General features: G+C 43.0%; 3 protein-coding genes across 3 annotated transcripts; 1 reads left to right on the top strand and 2 right to left on the bottom strand.

Annotated features, from left to right (window-relative positions):
- The first annotated feature begins 1,684 nt into the window (after positions 1 to 1,684).
- Positions 1,685 to 6,681, top strand: upb1 (ureidopropionase, beta). The gene is made up of 10 exons (XM_076164659.1): positions 1,685 to 1,914; positions 3,143 to 3,314; positions 3,425 to 3,512; positions 3,621 to 3,715; positions 3,798 to 3,956; positions 4,641 to 4,810; positions 5,173 to 5,254; positions 5,349 to 5,391; positions 5,663 to 5,817; positions 6,131 to 6,681. Exons 1-10 carry the CDS (start codon positions 1,763 to 1,765, stop codon positions 6,212 to 6,214), a joined length of 1,200 nt encoding a protein of 399 aa, XP_076020774.1. The 5' UTR covers positions 1,685 to 1,762; the 3' UTR covers positions 6,215 to 6,681.
- On the bottom strand, positions 6,364 to 11,157 carry gucd1 (guanylyl cyclase domain containing 1). Its single transcript, XM_076164663.1, has 6 exons — positions 9,973 to 11,157; positions 9,379 to 9,463; positions 8,809 to 8,974; positions 8,621 to 8,712; positions 8,287 to 8,528; positions 6,364 to 7,685 (listed from the first exon to the last, which is right to left on the bottom strand). Exons 1-6 carry the CDS (start codon positions 9,977 to 9,979, stop codon positions 7,594 to 7,596), a joined length of 684 nt encoding a protein of 227 aa, XP_076020778.1. The 5' UTR covers positions 9,980 to 11,157; the 3' UTR covers positions 6,364 to 7,593.
- A 1,777-nt stretch (positions 11,158 to 12,934) lies between these two features.
- p2rx4b (purinergic receptor P2X, ligand-gated ion channel, 4b) lies at positions 12,935 to 16,330 on the bottom strand. Its single transcript, XM_076164660.1, has 12 exons — positions 16,188 to 16,330; positions 15,805 to 15,952; positions 15,530 to 15,601; positions 14,812 to 14,884; positions 14,619 to 14,715; positions 14,458 to 14,538; positions 14,213 to 14,354; positions 13,803 to 13,936; positions 13,623 to 13,716; positions 13,470 to 13,535; positions 13,290 to 13,394; positions 12,935 to 13,196 (listed from the first exon to the last, which is right to left on the bottom strand). Exons 1-12 carry the CDS (start codon positions 16,328 to 16,330, stop codon positions 13,164 to 13,166), a joined length of 1,188 nt encoding a protein of 395 aa, XP_076020775.1. The 3' UTR covers positions 12,935 to 13,163.
- Between the last annotated feature and the right edge of the window lie 1,661 nt (positions 16,331 to 17,991).

Raw genomic sequence — 17,991 nt, 5'->3', positions numbered from 1 at the left:
AAAATGTACACACATAAAGACACAACAGTAAGTATGAAAGTCAAACTTTGATACTTTAACCCAACAGAATAAACTTAAATTTGTGTGTCTTAAATTCAGTCTCTCTCTCCCTGGGTGTGTGTGTGTGTGTGTGTGTGTGTGTGTGTGTGTGTGTGTGTGTGTGTGTGTGTGTGTGTGTGTGTGTGTGTGTGTGTGTGTGAATTTGACACATTCCAGTAGTTTGTTGACACTTTTAAATACTCAAGATGTTTAAACACATCTCTGCTGTTAATGGTTTTCTCTTTTATGAGTATTACTTTGGAGTGTCCCCTCTGATGTTGTGTCCTTACTTTGGAGTGTCCCCTCTGAAGTTGTGTCCTTACTTTGGAGTGTCCCCTCTGTAGTTGGGTCCTTAACAGAGTGTAGTGGCACTTCGTCTTGCCTCTTCAGCATAGATGTGTCACTTCTTGGGTTAATCCTGGCAAACAGCATTTGTCACACTCACAATGAGAGGTAACTTTCCTTTAAATGTTTAATTGGAGAATGTTGGAAATGAAAGTATAAAGTCAAACGTCCGGTGGTCCGGTCCTCAGTGTTTATTGGTGCTTGTCAAACCAGCGTGTTGGAGTATTTCCACCACTGACCGCACTGGAGCTTGGAACAGAAAACACAGAATAAAATAAGCGTAAGAAAAAAAACTAACAGTGTCAGAACTAGCCAAAACTAGTATTAATAAACAATAGTGATGTCGTCAAAATTAGCAAAGTTATAAGTGTGATGCCATTCAAGCTAACCAATTTACAACTGTGACGTCATACTTGCATACAATAGTAAATCTAGTTCATCTCTCGGCTCTTACCTTACTGAATGTAGCGGCACTTGGTCTTATCTGTTCTTCAGCAGAGATGCAGAACTTCCAGGCTTCTACGCAAGCTGGGCTGCAGCACCATCAAGTCTCCACTGTTGTGGTTCCTTGTGAAGATGGAACAATTCTTCAAAGGCCCAGCTCTTTGGCTCCTGCAGGGATGATCTTCCTCTTGATGACATTCCAGAAGTTTTCAATTTGGTTCAGGTCTGGAGTTTGGCCTGACCACGATAGCTCACGGGTCAGGTAGGAGGGCCCTTTGGCAGGGCCCCAGTGAGGACAGGACTGGCTCCTGGGATAATAAATCACTTGTTGCATCTGGAGACAGAGAGAGCAGGTCTTCTTTCTTTACTTTGATACATTTCCAGCTGTCAGATCCTCACAATTTACCCACCACCATGTGTGTTTTTTTACAGATTGTTTCCCTTCAGGATCAGAAATGTAAACATCAGCCCGATCAACCTGAGTGATAACAACCACAGAGAATAACACATCTGCCTCGTTCAGCTTTCAGAATTTTTGACTCAAAGTGACCTTAAATTGGAGCTAATGTCATACATAGATGTATACTTTATCAGTGAGAACGTTAATACTAATGATCAGAATGAAACATGTTTTCCTGCTGTGTTACTGGTTGTGGCGCTTGACGTTTGTTTATAGAGTGTACCTTGAAATGGAAATCTGCTGCCCCCTGTTGGTCAAAGCAGTGCGAACAGTTTCATGTCAAAATAATCCCCAAACACGTGCCAGGGCGAGGGAGAGGAAGAGGAGGGGGGAGAGGAAGAAGAGGAGGAGGAAGAAGAGGAGGAGGGAGACTAATGGCTAACTTCAACACGAGCGTCCAAACAGATCCGCTTCCTCTCCGTCGTAAACGTGACGTCATCAGGTGGCGAGGCCTTTGCGCTGTTTGGCCGTCAGATGGAACTAAACCCGCGACTCTCTGAGCGTCCGTCAGCCTGCAGGAACATGTCCGCGTCTGAGTTCGAGTCCCTGGAGAAAAGTTTGGAGGCTCACCTGCCGGAGGAAGAACTCCGGGAGGTCAGACGCATTTTATACGGGAAGGAAACCAAGTGAGTGACCAAGTGCAACCAAGTCGTAAACAGCATTTTGTCAGATACATTATGGTCTTTATTTACCAGGGCTACCGTGCATAAGGCGCTCTTTGCATTAGAATAACAAACATCTTAAAGTTTGGGCATAAATCTTTTCCCAACATCCACACGCACAAATTAATAAATAATGCAGTCCTTAAATTTGTATAATAAGGTTTAAGTTACGTCTGTTACTTAGCAGAACACGGAGAATATAGAACACACTGGAAGCATTTAGAATCGCTGTGAGCAAAACTGCAGTTAGGTGACAGACAATCAGAAGCGTTAAGTACAATAGAAGGCATATTAAAGCGTGGTAGCGGGTCAAAGACTGAGAGAGCAGAGAGCAATGGACAGGAGGTGACAGCCACTAATGCAGTTGATGTGAACCAAATGATAAACCATGCCTCATGCTCATTCCCTTATGTCAGGCTCAGAATGTATCATTTAACCCTGACCATTCACTTTACCACATTTGTTTTCATGCAATCAAAACGAACAAAATAAAGCTGCTGGCCTTTGTTGTTTTCACCGGTGCTTCCTGGGTAGATCATTATTCTGCTGAGTAGACTTTAACCAGGTCGTGAGTTCCTCCACACAGAGTCTTTGACCTTCTTTGGTGAAGAGGAATGTCAAAACACACACACACACACACACACACACACACACACACAGTCACAGGTAATGGTTGTGTCCCTCATCAATCTGTGGACTCATTTCTTTGCACAAACTCATTATGTGGGTGTAAACACATTTATGTTAGATCTTCTGCCTGTTTGACCTTCAGGTAATCATTACAGCGTAGTTAGAACTCTTGTGGTTTCTCTGTCGTGTCCAGCCTGATGCGACACAGTGGAGTTTTCTATCTCAACCCCAATCCTGAACAGAAAACTCAACTTTCTTACAACTGCTGTTACTCACTCTTTCATCATAATAGATAAACCAAATCGACAAACAAATTATTCATCTTAGTTATTTCACGAACGCAATCTTCTATACTTGTATGATTAAAACGGATTTTACTTCCACTGAAACGTCTTCATTCATCATTATCTACCTACCGTCAACATCCCATCACCCTCTGTTTTTACATTTTACTTAAAGAATGTATGCACGAGTCTGCACACACACTGCAAACAAGACACCAAACCACACTCACCCTGTCACCTGGTGGCTGAATAACTGAACTGGCTTTGCTCCATAACAGGAAGTTGGACCTGCCAACATGTGCAGTGGATGCTGCCTCCGAGCACGGATTTGAGGTCAAGGGTTACGTGTTCGAAGCTGCCCAGGAACAACTGCGGCCGCCTAGAAGGATCCGGGTGGGACTCATTCAGAACCGCATTGTTCTGCCCACTGATGCCCCCATCCTGGACCAGGTCAGTGAGGCCCCTGCTCACACAAGAATCCGGCAATTTGTATGTATTCTTAGAGTAATATAAGTACGCAAGGTGCTTTAGGACATAGCTCTGGTTTCTTCCGTTCACAGGTCACTGCCATGCACAAGCGTATTGGTGAAATCGTTGATGCAGCAGCCATGTGTGGTGTAAATATCGTCTGCTTTCAGGAGACCTGGAGTGAGTTCTGTCATCAATCACATTTCTAATCAATCAATCATCTATGTTGAAGCAGCTTGTTTTTAAGGTGAAATGAGTGACAGATTTGCCTGCTTTTGCTGTGTGCAGCCATGCCGTTTGCTTTCTGCACCCGCGAGAAAGAGCCATGGACAGAGTTTGCAGAATCAGCTGAGGAAGGAATAACCACACGCTTCTGCCAAGAGGTGAGCCGAGAGACATCCACCACATGTGACAGGACCACAAGTTTCACTGCAGGGCCCACAGTCATTGCAATTCTCTCATTAGCTGGCCAAGAAATACAACATGGTGGTCATCTCCCCGATTCTGGAGCGGGATGAGCTGCACGGCGTTCTGTGGAACACAGCAGTGGTGATTTCCAACTCGGGAAACGTGCTGGGAAAAACCAGGAAACACCATATTCCCAGGGTGGGAGACTTTAATGAGGTAAGTGTGCAGTGGTTTGCTTTGATGTAAACCTTTACACTGAATGACTCATTTTAAGATTTAAGATACTTTATCCTGGTCATTTTGCATGCAATTCACGGCAATCACATACAATTGATATTTGTCATGCACCCCCTACATATCACACACACAAACACATGCACTACAGAGGGGGTTTAGAGGCAGGTTTATTGATATTGGTATAGATTTATGTTTGCTATTGTGCTTAATGTCATCCAGGTGCAGAACACAAACTGATCTTAAATACATGAAGTCTCAAACCGACAACATCAGGTCAATTCATGTAAAGTTTTAGGTCACACGTCCACCACGTCTGGTTACTATAGATTCATGAGAAACACCGCTTGAAGAGTGAGCCACGCCCAATTAACAGATAAACAGAAAATAGAAAATATAGTTAGGCTCAAATGGCCGTGGCCTATATGGATGGTACCAGATAGAGTCTATCTATCTGGTACCATAGACCCAAGAAACCTTGATTCTTACAGCTCAAACGTTATAGGCTCTAGTTGTAAATGTGGTTATCACAGCACCACCAACAGGACGACCAGCATCTTATGGAAACTATTATCACTAATAAACTAAAACTGATTATCAATAAAATGTAAGGAAGTGGCTTTATTCTGCTTGATGTTGCCTCTTTTGGTTACTTTTTACATTTAGTCTACGTATTACATGGAGGGCGACACCGGCCACACGGTGTTCCAGACGCAGTTCGGGAGGATCGCTGTGAATATCTGCTACGGGCGACATCATCCTCTCAACTGGTTCATGTACAGCATGAATGGAGCGGAGATCATCTTCAACCCCTCAGCGACTGTTGGAGCTCTCAGGTAGGAGACAACATGGAGGAACCAGCAGTTCAGCCTGGACTTGATGCAAAGTCGTTTTCAGAATCAATAACTATCAGGCTTTTATTATGAAATGTCTGCTGTAAGTTTTACTGGGAAGGGGTCCAGTGTTGCGGTTTGATTGTTGCTGTAGATTGAAGTGGGCCTTGGTTCACAGACAATCAAGTATTCACAGTCAAATGCAACAATACCTGCTGATGTTTCACAACAAAAGCCTTCTAATTGGCATATATTTGAGTATTTACTGTAATCTTTTCATCATTATCATATACGGTCATCATAAGTAGTATGTATCATGCAGTAGTATTTTGAACTCTCATCACAAATGTCTGTTTGTCTTCCAGTGAGCCCATGTGGCCTGTTGAAGCCAGGAATGCAGCGATAGCTAATCACTGTTTCACTTGTGCAATCAATCGTGTTGGGACGGTAAGTGGCTTTGTGCAAACAGCTGTGAACATCTGTACGTTCCTTCCGTCTCACAGTTGCCTCAGCGTTATTTGTGTCTTCTTGTGTCACGCAGGAGCAATTTACCAGTGAGTTCACATCTGGAGATGGTAAAAAAGGTACCCAATATTTTCTGAAAAGTTGTCACTCATTTAAATCTAAATTAAAAGTGTTTCAACCACTCACAAATGAGACACCTGTGACAAATAGAAAAGATTATTCATATTAATCCTGAGGACATTCCTATTTTTGGGAAAAGATAGGTTAGGATAGAAATGTACCTTTGCTCTCATCTGAATACATGCACAAAAACCGAACAAGGAACTTATTAAGCTAAATCTTACTGAAGGATATTTGCTGATCATATATGTCGCCTGTTTGTTTTGGCAGCTCATCATGACTTCGGACACTTCTATGGCTCCAGTTACGTCGCGGCTCCAGATGGCAGCCGCTCTCCCGGCCTTTCCAGGACCCGAGACGGACTACTTGTGGTGGAAATGGATCTCAATCTGAACCGGCAAATCAGCGATAAATGGAGTTTTAAGGTAAGACTTCTTCCTCTGTCATACTATGATTGTAATTTTGGTATATTTTTGGAATATTTGGGTTTTTAGATAAATTTGCAGATGAGATGTTTTCACTTTGACGTTTCCGTGTAAATCAAACTACATCCGCTTTGATCAAATGTCAAGAAATGCAAAATATGAAAAAAAAAAAAGCTACTTTTTTTGTTACTGTGTTATGACCCAAGATTTCATAAGCGTCTTGTACTCGTGAAGCATTTGTGGTGCAACACTGAAGCCTGGTTTCCAGCATCGCACGCCTCTTAACCTGCCACTCCTGTGCTTCTGTCCACAGATGACTGGGAGGTTTGCAGAGTACGCGGAGGAACTTACTGCAACAGTTAGACATGACTTCAAACCCAAAATAGTGAAGGAGTAGTCAATGTTCTACAGTTACTACATTACAGTGAAGTATTAAACAAACCTCTATTTGTGCTGCAGAAGTGTGTCAGGGAGTTCAGGTCCTTGTGACTATTTAATGACCTTCTATACATCATTAAACGTGAATGGAAACGACGAGGATGGAGCCTGTGTTGAAATACTTTAATTACAGCTTATAATTGCAACTGCACATTTGATAAAAAATAAAGTCTTGAGGTTAAAAATGTACTATTAGTTCATAACAAAAAAGCACAACCAGGCAGAAATCACTTTTCATCGACTTGAAAGCCATTTTGTGGTTAAAGTTTTAATTTAAATACATAATTATGACTTCTGAAAAGTGCAAAAACGTCATACCAGAGCATTAAATTAAAATCGAGTGATAATCATCTTATTTTTCACTGTCAAATGTTCCACTTCAGTGTTCTGTCATGTGGTGAAAAGAAAGGTGATGTTTCCATCCAGCATGTTGTGAATAAACTGAGCTCCTTTTCCAGTGAATTCAATCAAACCGGTGAGTTTCTGTCCATCCACAGCACGTCTGTGTTCCTTTGCCAGACAGATTCAGTCCCACGCTCACTAGCGTCTATTGCATCACACTACTTTTGTCATTTGCTGTGCACATCACACAAGACCGGTGTTAATTACCTGAGACTTTCACAACTTCTCACTCTGTGCCCCGTTGATAGTCGTCAGAATAAAAAGGTGATAACGTGGAGGAATGAGTGAAAAGGCAAGTGGAGGCGAGGCTTGTAGCTGTAGATTAGGGGGCTCCAGCCTGCTCCTCAACCATCCACAGGCCTGCACGTGTCCCCAGGTCCCTGAGAGCAGCCTGGAGTACCTGCTTATACAGCAGGACAGAAAACCTGCAGGACTGTGAGATGGTGGAGGAATGGGTTTGAGACCTTTGCAGATGATTCCAGAACCGTTAAATACGCCGACTCTTCCTTTAGCCCTGAATTATGTGCACATTCCTATTCTAGGTTATGCTTCCCAATATTTCATCCTTGTGCCTTCATTAGCCTGAAGTCATCTGCTCACAGTTTGACCTTTTACTGGATCAAACCTATGAGCAGCTGTGTATATTAAATCTGAACAAAGACGTAATATTAATTCAACCTGTCTCACATAAGTTAAGGTAAGATAAGCACTGTAGCTATGACCGCTGAGCCGTGCAGCTGTTGGTCCTTGAGCCTGAGTGGTGAAGGCTGTATGGGCGGTGAAGCTGCAGGTAGGCGTTTCTCTTCCTCTTACTCGCACCCAGAGGAGCCTGTGGTCGCTGCAGGACTGTGGACCGGAACCGGCGGCGCTGCCTGGAGGTTTTCCTATAACGAGGGGCTGGGAGAGAGCCAAATCCACATCCATCAACACCGCACATCAGCTTTCCTTGAAGATGAATAGGATGTCTTCATCTGTCCCGTAACTCCTCCGAGCCTCCTCAAAGTTACCCACGCTGGTGCAGCACACGCCTGCAGAGAATAGACACACACATACAATGCTCAACTGGAGATACTTTTTAGGCCACAAATCTGAGGAGATAAGTGACTCAAATGATCAGCAAATGTGATATTTGTGGCTTATATTGTATAAATGTGTGTATTTGATGTCAGAGGCACATTCCAGCCTCTGAGGCTGCATGAACCAGGTCTGTGCAGCCAAAAGCTTTCAACATTAAAATAAAGGTAAACGTTGAGTTAAAGTTGACGGGATTACATATGTAGTTATACGTTGCATTCATTATTTATAGAGGATAGAAGCATTTACTTGGCAATGAATTAAAACATTTTTTTAAACCATTATCGTTTCACAGGGTCACATATTCATTTGTTTCCCTGGTGATCGATGGGCAGTCTCTCCGACTCATAAGTTTCAAAAAAAGGAGCTACAGAAAAAAAACAGTTAATCATAATTAATCAATACTGCATAAGAGACGCCCTGGTGATGTAATGTGCACACTGGCGTCCTATCACACACTTGCAGTGTCAGCAGGCTGAACAAACCCCTATGACGTTTATCTGTGTGTACATGACTAGGCCACGTTCTGCTGTGGCCCTTGTGGGGTGGACTCACGGTCAGAGTACGCAGGGTTGTTGTAGAGGATGCAGCCGGTGTTCCTGTTAAAGCCGCGCACCACCACAAAGTGACCCTGGTACTCCGGCTTCCTGCAGAAACACTTCTGGCCCACGGGGAGGAAGCAGCAGTATTTGACGGGCGAAGAGCAGAGTTCACAGGTCAACACCACGGCGTTCACCAGCACTATGGCAACATGGCCCTGATCCAGGTGGGACTGGATTTCCTGAACTGGCACAGAACTGTGGAGGAGATGGACAGACACGTTCTCAGTCATTAACAGTTTGCTTGTAAGCTGAATGGCCGATACCCAAAACAACAACCACAAACTCACCATTTCTTCACCTCTACACCTTTGCTCTCCGCGTTAAGGAAAAGCTCGTTCACCCTGTCTTCTTCTGTGTCAAAATGCTTCTTATAGAACGACTGTTGGCAAAGCAAAAGACAAACCTTATTGACAGTCACGGTCTGGCACAGAGGCCCAGGGACAGGACTGAGCATTGTTTGGATTCAGTAATGTACCTGGTTCCTGAAGCCTTTGTCCACACCCAGAGTCTGTGTGCAAAAGCAGTGTTTGATGCCCAGGTGACACATGAGGTAGGCCAGGTCAATCGTCCACACACTCTCCGTCAGCTTCAGCTCCCAGCAGGCTCTCTGGAACTCCTCGTCGCTGACTGGGTGGAGGTACCTGCGGAGGATGAGCAGTAACCAGAATGCATGTTAGCTGGGAGACATTGGTGTTGTTGGTATAAGTCGATAAACAGGACACTAAATCCCTGTAGTCCAGTTCTCCTTCATCACCAGAAGCGTCCATCCCATCTCTAAATGACAATCTTCTCACCAGAATTAATGATAAAGGCTAATGCTTCAGAAGTCATTTATTACATCTTTGGTGGGCTTCAACTTTTCTTTAAGGGAAAGCTTTAGCAAAATTAAATCAAGGTAGTCATCAAAACTTAAGTCATGGAAACTAAAAATAGAAAGGGTCAAGGCTCAACATAATTTGAAGCTAAATAATGAAACGCATGGAGCTGTGATGACATCACACTTCAAGCTGCTCAGGACTTCAACATTACTGATGAATGAACTTACTGCAGCACCATCCTGGAGCAGGCCAGCCCACAGTCCCAGTGGTACAGCTGTCGAATAACAGGAACATCCAGCAGGACGACATCCTCTGGAGAAAAGGCCCGTTATTACACCACATCACCTCAGAGGACATTAGGCTCGGCTTAGGTTTGAGTCCGTTTTAGCCAGATATCTCCCAACAGTTATAAGCGGATATCAATGAAACTCGAGTTAGACGCTATCCAGGGAAGAACACAGTACATTGTAGTATCAGTTGGCCTGGTGGTGGCACCGAGATGACCACTATGGCGTGTACATCTTTGTTTGGGTCCATCACAGCCATTGTGTTTACCCACATATACTGCCATTTTGAATCCTCTTATCTTTAATATCTCCTACAAATTGAAGTCGTTGTCCAAACTTTGACATAACGAATATCTGTATCATCCGGTCGCTAGCCAGTTACATTCCATCATTGATAACTCGAGGACTTCTCGGGCTTGTTGGAGGAATGTGCCATTGTTACGCCTCGTTGCTATCGAAGAGACGCCGTTAGTCTGGAGTTGTTGTCGGTACACTTCAAATGTTAAAGACAGCCGATAAGGTTACGTCACTCACCTGTCATTCTGTGGACGTGTTCCGTGGTGGACGAGCGGCCCGCTAGCCGAGCACAGAGCGCTCAGCCCGGGTAACAGCTGCTACACCGGCGCCGCTCCGCCGCATCGATGCCAACAACGCAAACAAGCCGTCGGACTGCCAGATTAGCTGCTGCGCTAACGTGTCAGTCTCTGGGTAGATGCGCTGCTACGGCGAGGAGGAAACCGCATTAACAAGTGTCAACGGAGCATTGGTTAATGTCCCTGACCAAAGAAGTTGTGAAAGTTGAAAGTTCGTTTCTGTGCGCGAAGATTGACCAAATAACAGCTGCTGCTACGCTTCTCGGTTGCTTGCTAGCTGATTAGCTTTGGAGAGGTTGTTTGTGTTTTGTCATATGTTGTCAACTAAAGTAATGCTGCCCCGGTGTGGCGTGGCGGAGTCATTACAGAGGGAAAAGGCCAAGACATTACATTACAATCGAATCCAAGACAGTGGATACACAAACACACACACACTTTTAATTTATGAAACGACATCTTTTCAACTCAAACATTACATCCGTTGGGGTTTCACAGGTAAAGTGCTCATCAAAATTAAAAAATCCAAGCCATTTCTGTGGATGCTCCCATTGCGTCATGCCGTGATTTACCAGCAGGTGTCGCTTTTTAAAAATACATCCAATTTATTAGCGTTTATACGTTCTATAACACTAATCAATACTGTTCTCCATCGCTACATGCCCATTCGTGTTACATCTGCCCATCCGGAATGACGTCATCCAGAAAATGTAACTATGATTGTTATTTACAGCATTGATGTCATCTCAACTACGTCATGTCGCAACTCCTGTACTCTTAAAATGGATATAATAATCTGAATACATGTGTAGGGGAATCTGCTCAGTCCATGTAAGAGGTCAGCAACATTGCAGGACGCTGTAGTAAGAACCAGAATAATCCCACCAGGATTTGAACCTGGTACTTCCATCGGGTGGGATGGACGTGTTACCATATTACACCACAGGGTTTGCGTGCTACAGCGCCATGTAGTGGATATATTAGATATTACAGGGTGCAAGTAAATAAATTTGACCTTAAGACTGTTGTTGGGCAAAGTAATGCTGGAAGACACTGAAACAGGCTGATGATTACTTGATTCATCAATACTAAAGACGAGCTTACCTGCTCTAGATTTTATACTTTACTTCGATGAAAATACAAACAATTAATGCAACACCAACTGTAGTTGTGAGAAAATAAAAGTAACAAACCTTTCCTGGTCTCTGCCACCCTCTTACTCTTCCCAAGTGACCTTAAGACATTTCCTTGTGATGATTTAAAAGTTCCATGTAAAATCTTGCAAATTGCAGTAAAATTGGTCAAGTGAAATGTGTCCAGTACACTTTCTCCATTGGCTCCATTTCACAAACACAAGAGTAACAAGAAAAATTAGTTTGAAATAACCCATGTCCGTCGGATTTAGTCTGCAAATACCGCAATAGATTCAAAGTAAAAGTTCCATGTGGTTGACCAGGATAGAATGTCAGTAATATATGACAGTAAGCAAAAAGCAGGAATCCCACTGCCAACACAGAGCAGCAGATGCAACACTACGAGTTTGTGATTCAGATAACAGCATTCATGAAAAGCAGCATATATGCACTGACAAGTTTTGGAGTGTGTGCTGTAGATATGCAGCTACACTGACATACAAAAGTTCATGGATATTCACAATTACATTACGAAAAACAGATGCACATGTTTAAATACAGACATGAAGAATGTTAGACATGATATAAAGAATACAGCTCACAGGCTTTTTGCGAATGAAGTAGCATTGAAAACAACATATAGATACATGTTACGTACAACAGCAAAGCGTAAGCATGTGTAAGTGTGCAATATACATCAAGAAACAGCTCAAGTTCAGCAAATAGCCTCCAAATGCGCAACATAATCAGTGTTTGATTCCTACCTGCTGCTGTCATCTCATTGTGGGGAACAAACACGGAGAGTTCCAGGTGAACTTTATCGAGTCGGGTTAAACCACAACTGATTGATGGATATTTCTAATTATGAAGAGGTTTTGTTACTTTTCAGAGATCAAACTCACGTTGACAAACTGTGACAAACTACAATGAAATTATTCATGTCAAAGTTGCATTTTTCTAATATATTATATTTATCCGGACGAGGTTCATGTTTGTGTGTGGATGTGCTGAGCTTGGTTTAGTCCACACACAGGTTAGCCGTAGAGCTGCGGCAAGCCGGAAATACGCACAGTGGAGACACAAATGCGCACGCGTCCTCTCCACATTGGAAAATCGTCTCCGGTCCACGAGATGTCATCTGACGTCTATCAGAAAGGGTACGCCGGTATACACAGCATATATGAGACACCACTGATACAAGAGATCCTAGAGTGCACTGCGGTAGGTGGGGCCGAGCGCCCACGTAAAGGTGCGCAGCAGGGAAACGTTTAAGTTTAAAGCCAAGCTGCGCTGTGGGAGACTGAGCTGTTGTATGTGGGTCACTTTCTGTGCTGCCATGACAGACCAAGTCACTACTAACTGGGTTAATTATAGTAAACCATAAGTTATGAAAAAGGTTTGATTTACTGAACGGTGGAACCAAACTGTAGGTGTGTTTCGATTGCGGATATTTGATATGAAAGATGAATGACCCACGTTGTTAGAATTTCAGTCTTCTCACTGCTTCACAAATTGCTCCCTTTTGCCTGCTAACCCAAAGCAGCGCTCCCTCCCATGGACACACAAGCTCCATCATTCCCTCCTGACAGACAGACAAGCTCATATTTCATCAACCTTGACAAAGTTAAAACCCTTAATGCAGTTTGGCCTCTCATCTGCCAGAGTGTGACTGAAACAAAGAAACGAAACACACCAGATCACCACAAACATTTAATAGCTTCTTCCCTGTTTCCTGCCCAAACTGCCCACAAAGTAACATTAAAATTAGCTCATAATTATTTGCAGTAGCCTGCCAACAAACAAACAAACAAACACATCAAATTAAATTCACACCAAATTAAGTCAGAAAGACTTTTTAAAAAAGCAGTTGTTTCTGACATCCATATATCACCATACATTTTAAAATGTATTTTACTCAATGAGCCTCAATGTAGCCGACATAGTGATGGTATTGGCGTTGCAGCGAGGGATCGATGTGCAGAAAGCCACTTGAGTAATCAGCCTATTGGGTTCCATAGCATGTGTCCATTGCAATCTGTATCATACAGAAGAGGAGGAAATAGATGAATTATAATGACATATTTTGAGGGAAATGATAATCTGTGAAATTGAGGAATCAGCTACTTACTGATTCAGTTTCAGGATCTTCACCCAGATATGTGACCTTGTGTTTGCTGTAATAATCTTTTTTACCCGTGCATGTCAACATAAACCAGTCAGAAACCGCTGGAAGCTGAGAGGAAAAGTACACTTAGGAAATCCATATTGTAACATAATTGTATTTAATTTTGGAGGCAGACCTTCTTACCAAACTGAGGAAGGACAATGCTGCACCCAGGTTCACTATGGTGGGCACGATGCTGAATTTGCCTGCCTGCAAGGTGAAAGTGAAAATCATGCAGACAACACATGTGGATGAAAGTGGATTCAGTGTGGTGAAAAGATTGAATAGTTTTCTCACGGTTCCAAAAACAATGATGTCAAACCGGATCCCGTAGGCTTTGATCAAGGTTCGTGTTTCCGTAGCGTCTGGGGTTTCGTAATACTTGGCAAACCTAAAGGAACAGCATTGTTTTTATCAGTGCATCCAGCTCATCTCACCGTCAGCTCATCATTAACTCTCAATCGAACACAGTGTCACCTAAAGTTGTATCCAATGGCCACCTCGTCAGGATCTTTGTTGTCCAGCCGGCGGAAGCTGTACTTGGGCTCACATTTACCTCCCCACAAATCCAGGTCGCAGCTCCAGTCAATGACGATTCCAAGGACACCGCCCTTTACAATAACAACAATAAATGGACATGTAGCAAGGGATCATTTCAGTTATCGATAGATTGAAAACGAATACCGCCAAGTTTCTTTTCCACTTTTTGATATTTTCTGCACTGACACATTAATCAGCCAAGCAAACAACATTATACAATGTATACGATCGTTAGTTGCAGATTTGCTCTGGACACTTTCAAAAGCCAAACAGCTGGAACAGAAGAAGAAAATGATACAGCGCTTACATTTTTGGGAAACACCTGTTAATGTCACGTGAAGCATTACCTTAACCGCCATGGTCTGAAAGTCTTCTCCAGCCATTGAGACCATGTCTTTGAGGCGGAATATGGGGCAGTCAGGATCTGTTACAGGGTTGAATACACACCTCTTTAGGTATGAGGAGTTAATCTGCGGCGCTATGTTTCTCCTGGAGGAGGAAGGAAGACGTAGAATACATATGAAACATGTAGCGTACAGGCAGGAGACCTTCATATTTCTGATATTCATTTGACATTCGATAAAACCTTGACCTGTGAAAGTTGAACTTCGGGTAGGTCACGCTGTTTTTGATCAGCACAGTGAAGTTCTCAGCTGCAGCCAGCACTGCTTGTCTGTGGAACAAAGCAGCACCGTGTCGGCCCATATCTAACCATGCCTGTCAATCATCTGGTAACATGAACTATAGTCTTACTCAGGCAGGTTAGTGTCGTCTTCTAGAGGACACCATGAGAGAACCTCGCAGGTCCGGACAGCGTCAGAATGGTTCACACACAGTCCTGTCTGTATACCTGGGTAGGATAATATGAACTGCTCGTTGTTGTTGCAGTGTAATCATTAAATACATCTCAGTTTATTGGAGCATTTTAAACGTGACATAAACTGACCGGAGCCTCTAGGGTCACTCCGTCCCTCCATGCAGTCAGAGTCACTACTGCAAATTGTTGATGGATTTGAATGCTGGAGGAGAAATCAGCAGTGGAACAATGTAAGTTATCAGCATCCAAACTTTACGACTGTGCTTGATCATAAGTCTGAACACAGCTAAGCTCTTGTTCACAGCTCAGCCCAAGGTAACTGTAGCTGGCGCTGTATAGGACGCAACACTCCAGACTTTCAATGCTGGCAATAGTCCAGTGCAAGTATACTGGTACAGAAGACACATCACAGAACCAAGGTAGAAGGTTTTGTAGCCTTTTATGTTTCAGTTTAGGTGTTACTGAATACAAACTTCCATATCTGTGGAAAACAGAATTTGCTGTGGCCTCATAGAGATTGACTTATTTTAGCAACACGTTATGGTATTTTCCTTTTTAAGTGAAACACCTGGAAAAACCTCACTGACTCCCTTCATGGAGATGTCATATACCAGTTTAACAGCAGAGTTGTGGAGACACTGAATTGTTTTGACAAGAATGTGGAGTAATACACATAATTCAGGATCATCTTCACAGATCAGATCCAACAAGATACAGTGTTTTTATTATTCACAGATCAGCTCTAAACGTACAAATCCGTGCTCTGGAACATCTAACTTCATCATCGGAGCATAAACACCACAGCACCACAGCACCACCACCCACAACTCCAACTCCAACCACTCACCTCAGGACAACGTGACTGAGTTTGATTGGGAGTGACAATGAGATTTGTCAACACGAAGAAATAATGATCTCCCTATTAGACCAAACAGACGGACAAATGTCAGGAGACCAAATAGTTCATCTGTAGTATTCTGAATGCCTTCTACACAACAAAACCACAATAATACTGCAAATAATAAAGTTTGGTTAGTTAGGGAAATGGTTATAATGTACTTTGTGATACGAGAAATAAAGGTTTGTGTGGGTTTAAGATGGAGGGTGATCCAGATCAAATACCTGAGGGGGGATAACGTAATCAGCCACATCCCAGAAATGTTGATCCAGTTCAGACGTGTTGGTGAAAGTGAAACCTTTGACTTTGGTGGTGACGGTGCTGATGACAGAGTCCAGCTCCTGGTAAGCCTTCTGCACGATGCACACATAGCTTTGCAGGAGGAAGCAGTATATACATATATTTTATATGTTTTTATTTTATATTTTTACGTGTGGCCAAAGAGGAATTAATATGTGTAGATATTAAAGACAATCGAACAATGACACCGATGACCAAATAAGGAAACATTTTAGTAGAAAGTAAGGAATGAAATAAAACAGCTTTTAACAGCCTTTAATTTGGTGCAGATGCACAATTCCCCCCGCTGCCTCTGATCTGTACTCACCCCACCACGTACGCCAGGATCAGAACCTGAGTGAATCTGAAGACGCATCCCACTCCCAGGCTTGGAATCACCAATGTTTTAGGTGTTTCATAGTCAAAGGAATAGTGCAGGCAGCTTTGACAGCAGCGTCCAGCCTTGCTCATAGCTGCACCACACACACACACACTCACACGCACACACAAACTGTCTGCGGAGGCTCCTGGGATAGGCAACAGGCAGCTTCCTAGGCCCGCGGTGAGTGCACTCTGATGTAACTTTCAGCTGACATATCTCATCAGCATCATAGTATTCAAATTGTACTCGCTGCATCACATGTGGTAATTTAATCGCTCCACAGGTTGGACAACAGCACCCTTCTCACTATATCTGAGGTTTGTCTCAGAAACACAGCACACAGTATAAAGAATATAATGAAATCACATGGAGTCAACAAACTCAAATCAGTGAAGTGTAATCAAACATTTAGGTCTTAACTTGAAAATAAGACAAAGAAGGATTCTGGTGTGACAATGTTGCATGATTGTGGGCTGAATCTGTTTATGAGAGTAAATACATGATGCAGTTATTACATCGCTCTGAATGTTTCATGTCTTAGAAACTCTCCAGTAATACAGAGAGAGTTTTTTATCTCTCTGTACACATTTGCATGCACTTCCAGATGATCAGAATGCAAATAAATAAACTGACATTCGATATGCTTGAACTGCAGCGCTTGTAAATTCATTTCTGTCTGATCCCTACACTGGAATTTTTGCCTGGTTACTTTATGTGAACAGCGATCTCCAGCCGTATAATATTCATCTTTGCAGGACTGCAGAGGAGTCGGAGTGACATTGACTCTCACCGGCTCCTACAGTGAAGAAGAAACGTTGTTCCTTCTTCACTGGACGCAGCTACTGTATGTTACAAACACAGACACATCTGCTGTCATTATCTACACTCAATACCTCTAGCAATGATGTCATCTCTGTTCTGCAGCAGCTTCTCTCAGACTCTTGTGCTCTGTTCAACAACTGAGAAGTTCTGCCATTGTAAATATATCAAATCAGCATCATTCCACCTCTGATGATGAAATATGACATCACTGCATACATGGAACACAATATGACAATAAAAATAAACGAAACATATAAACATATAACCATCTCTCATCTCTGCTTTAAGTGCCAATCAGAGCTGAGGGAGGTTAATGCACATATTGTGGAGATGTGGAAAGATTCAGGTTGACTGGAGCACCATAAACAAGATAAACAACAGAAAACAGGAATCTATGTTGAAACCCCAGAAGTGTTGAAATGGACTGTGATGGCCCTATGCCTTCGCAGGGCCTGCTGCTGTGCGTTTTCTGTGTTGCCTTGCAGGTTCCTGGTAGGCAGAGTCCATCAATGCAACTAAGAGTACTAGGCTGGAGTATTTAGAGCAGGGATGCCCAATACGTCAATCGCGATCGACCGGTTGATCGCGAAGGCAATGTGGGTCGATCGCATCGCATTCCAAAAAAAAAAGAAAAATGATTTTTTTTGTTTGTTTTTTTAAGCATATCGTTAAAAGTTAGCCGACACCGGCAAGTACGCCGTTGCACACCCGGCCGAGTCAGCACCCTCATCTAATGGTCTATGAATAAAGTAGAGAGTGCACAAGACAGTGTTGTTATAGGTTGTAAAGTAATACAACCGATCAGAACAACCCCTCCCCCGATTTAGAGCTACAGTTACACTGTGCAATTTCATATGCCATATATCTGTTTTCTCTTATCCGATCACGCCAGGCTACATGAAGTGTCATAGTGTAGCCGAGGCCATAT

This window comes from Genypterus blacodes, unplaced genomic scaffold (assembly GCF_046128005.1).
Source record: "Genypterus blacodes isolate CSIRO-AG114 ecotype Tasmania unplaced genomic scaffold, CSIRO-AGI_Gbla_v1 ptg000138l_1, whole genome shotgun sequence".
NCBI classification, from domain to species: Eukaryota; Metazoa; Chordata; class Actinopteri; order Ophidiiformes; family Ophidiidae; genus Genypterus; species Genypterus blacodes.
This window is presented reverse-complemented; position numbering and strand designations above follow the sequence as displayed.

Excerpts from the sequence above, each read along its gene's own strand:
- upb1 (XM_076164659.1), top strand. The coding sequence starts at position 1,763 with ATGGAACTAAACCCGCGACTCTCTGAGCGTCCGTCAGCCTGCAGGAAC. Across the intron at positions 3,513-3,620 it reads CTGCTTTCAGGAGACCTGGA|CCATGCCGTTTGCTTTCTGC; the intron begins GTGAGTTCTGTC and ends TGCTGTGTGCAG. Across the intron at positions 5,392-5,662 it reads ATCTGGAGATGGTAAAAAAG|CTCATCATGACTTCGGACAC; the intron begins GTACCCAATATT and ends TTGTTTTGGCAG.
- gucd1 (XM_076164663.1), bottom strand. Across the intron at positions 8,975-9,378 it reads TGCTCCAGGATGGTGCTGCA|GTACCTCCACCCAGTCAGCG; the intron begins GTAAGTTCATTC and ends CATCCTCCGCAG. Across the intron at positions 8,529-8,620 it reads GGTGTAGAGGTGAAGAAATG|TTCTGTGCCAGTTCAGGAAA; the intron begins GTGAGTTTGTGG and ends TCTCCTCCACAG.
- p2rx4b (XM_076164660.1), bottom strand. The coding sequence starts at position 16,330 with ATGAGCAAGGCTGGACGCTGCTGTCAAAGCTGCCTGCACTATTCCTTT. Across the intron at positions 15,953-16,187 it reads ATCCTGGCGTACGTGGTGGG|CTATGTGTGCATCGTGCAGA; the intron begins GTGAGTACAGAT and ends CCTCCTGCAAAG. Across the intron at positions 14,885-15,529 it reads CTCAGTCACGTTGTCCTGAG|CATTCAAATCCATCAACAAT; the intron begins GTGAGTGGTTGG and ends TTTCTCCTCCAG.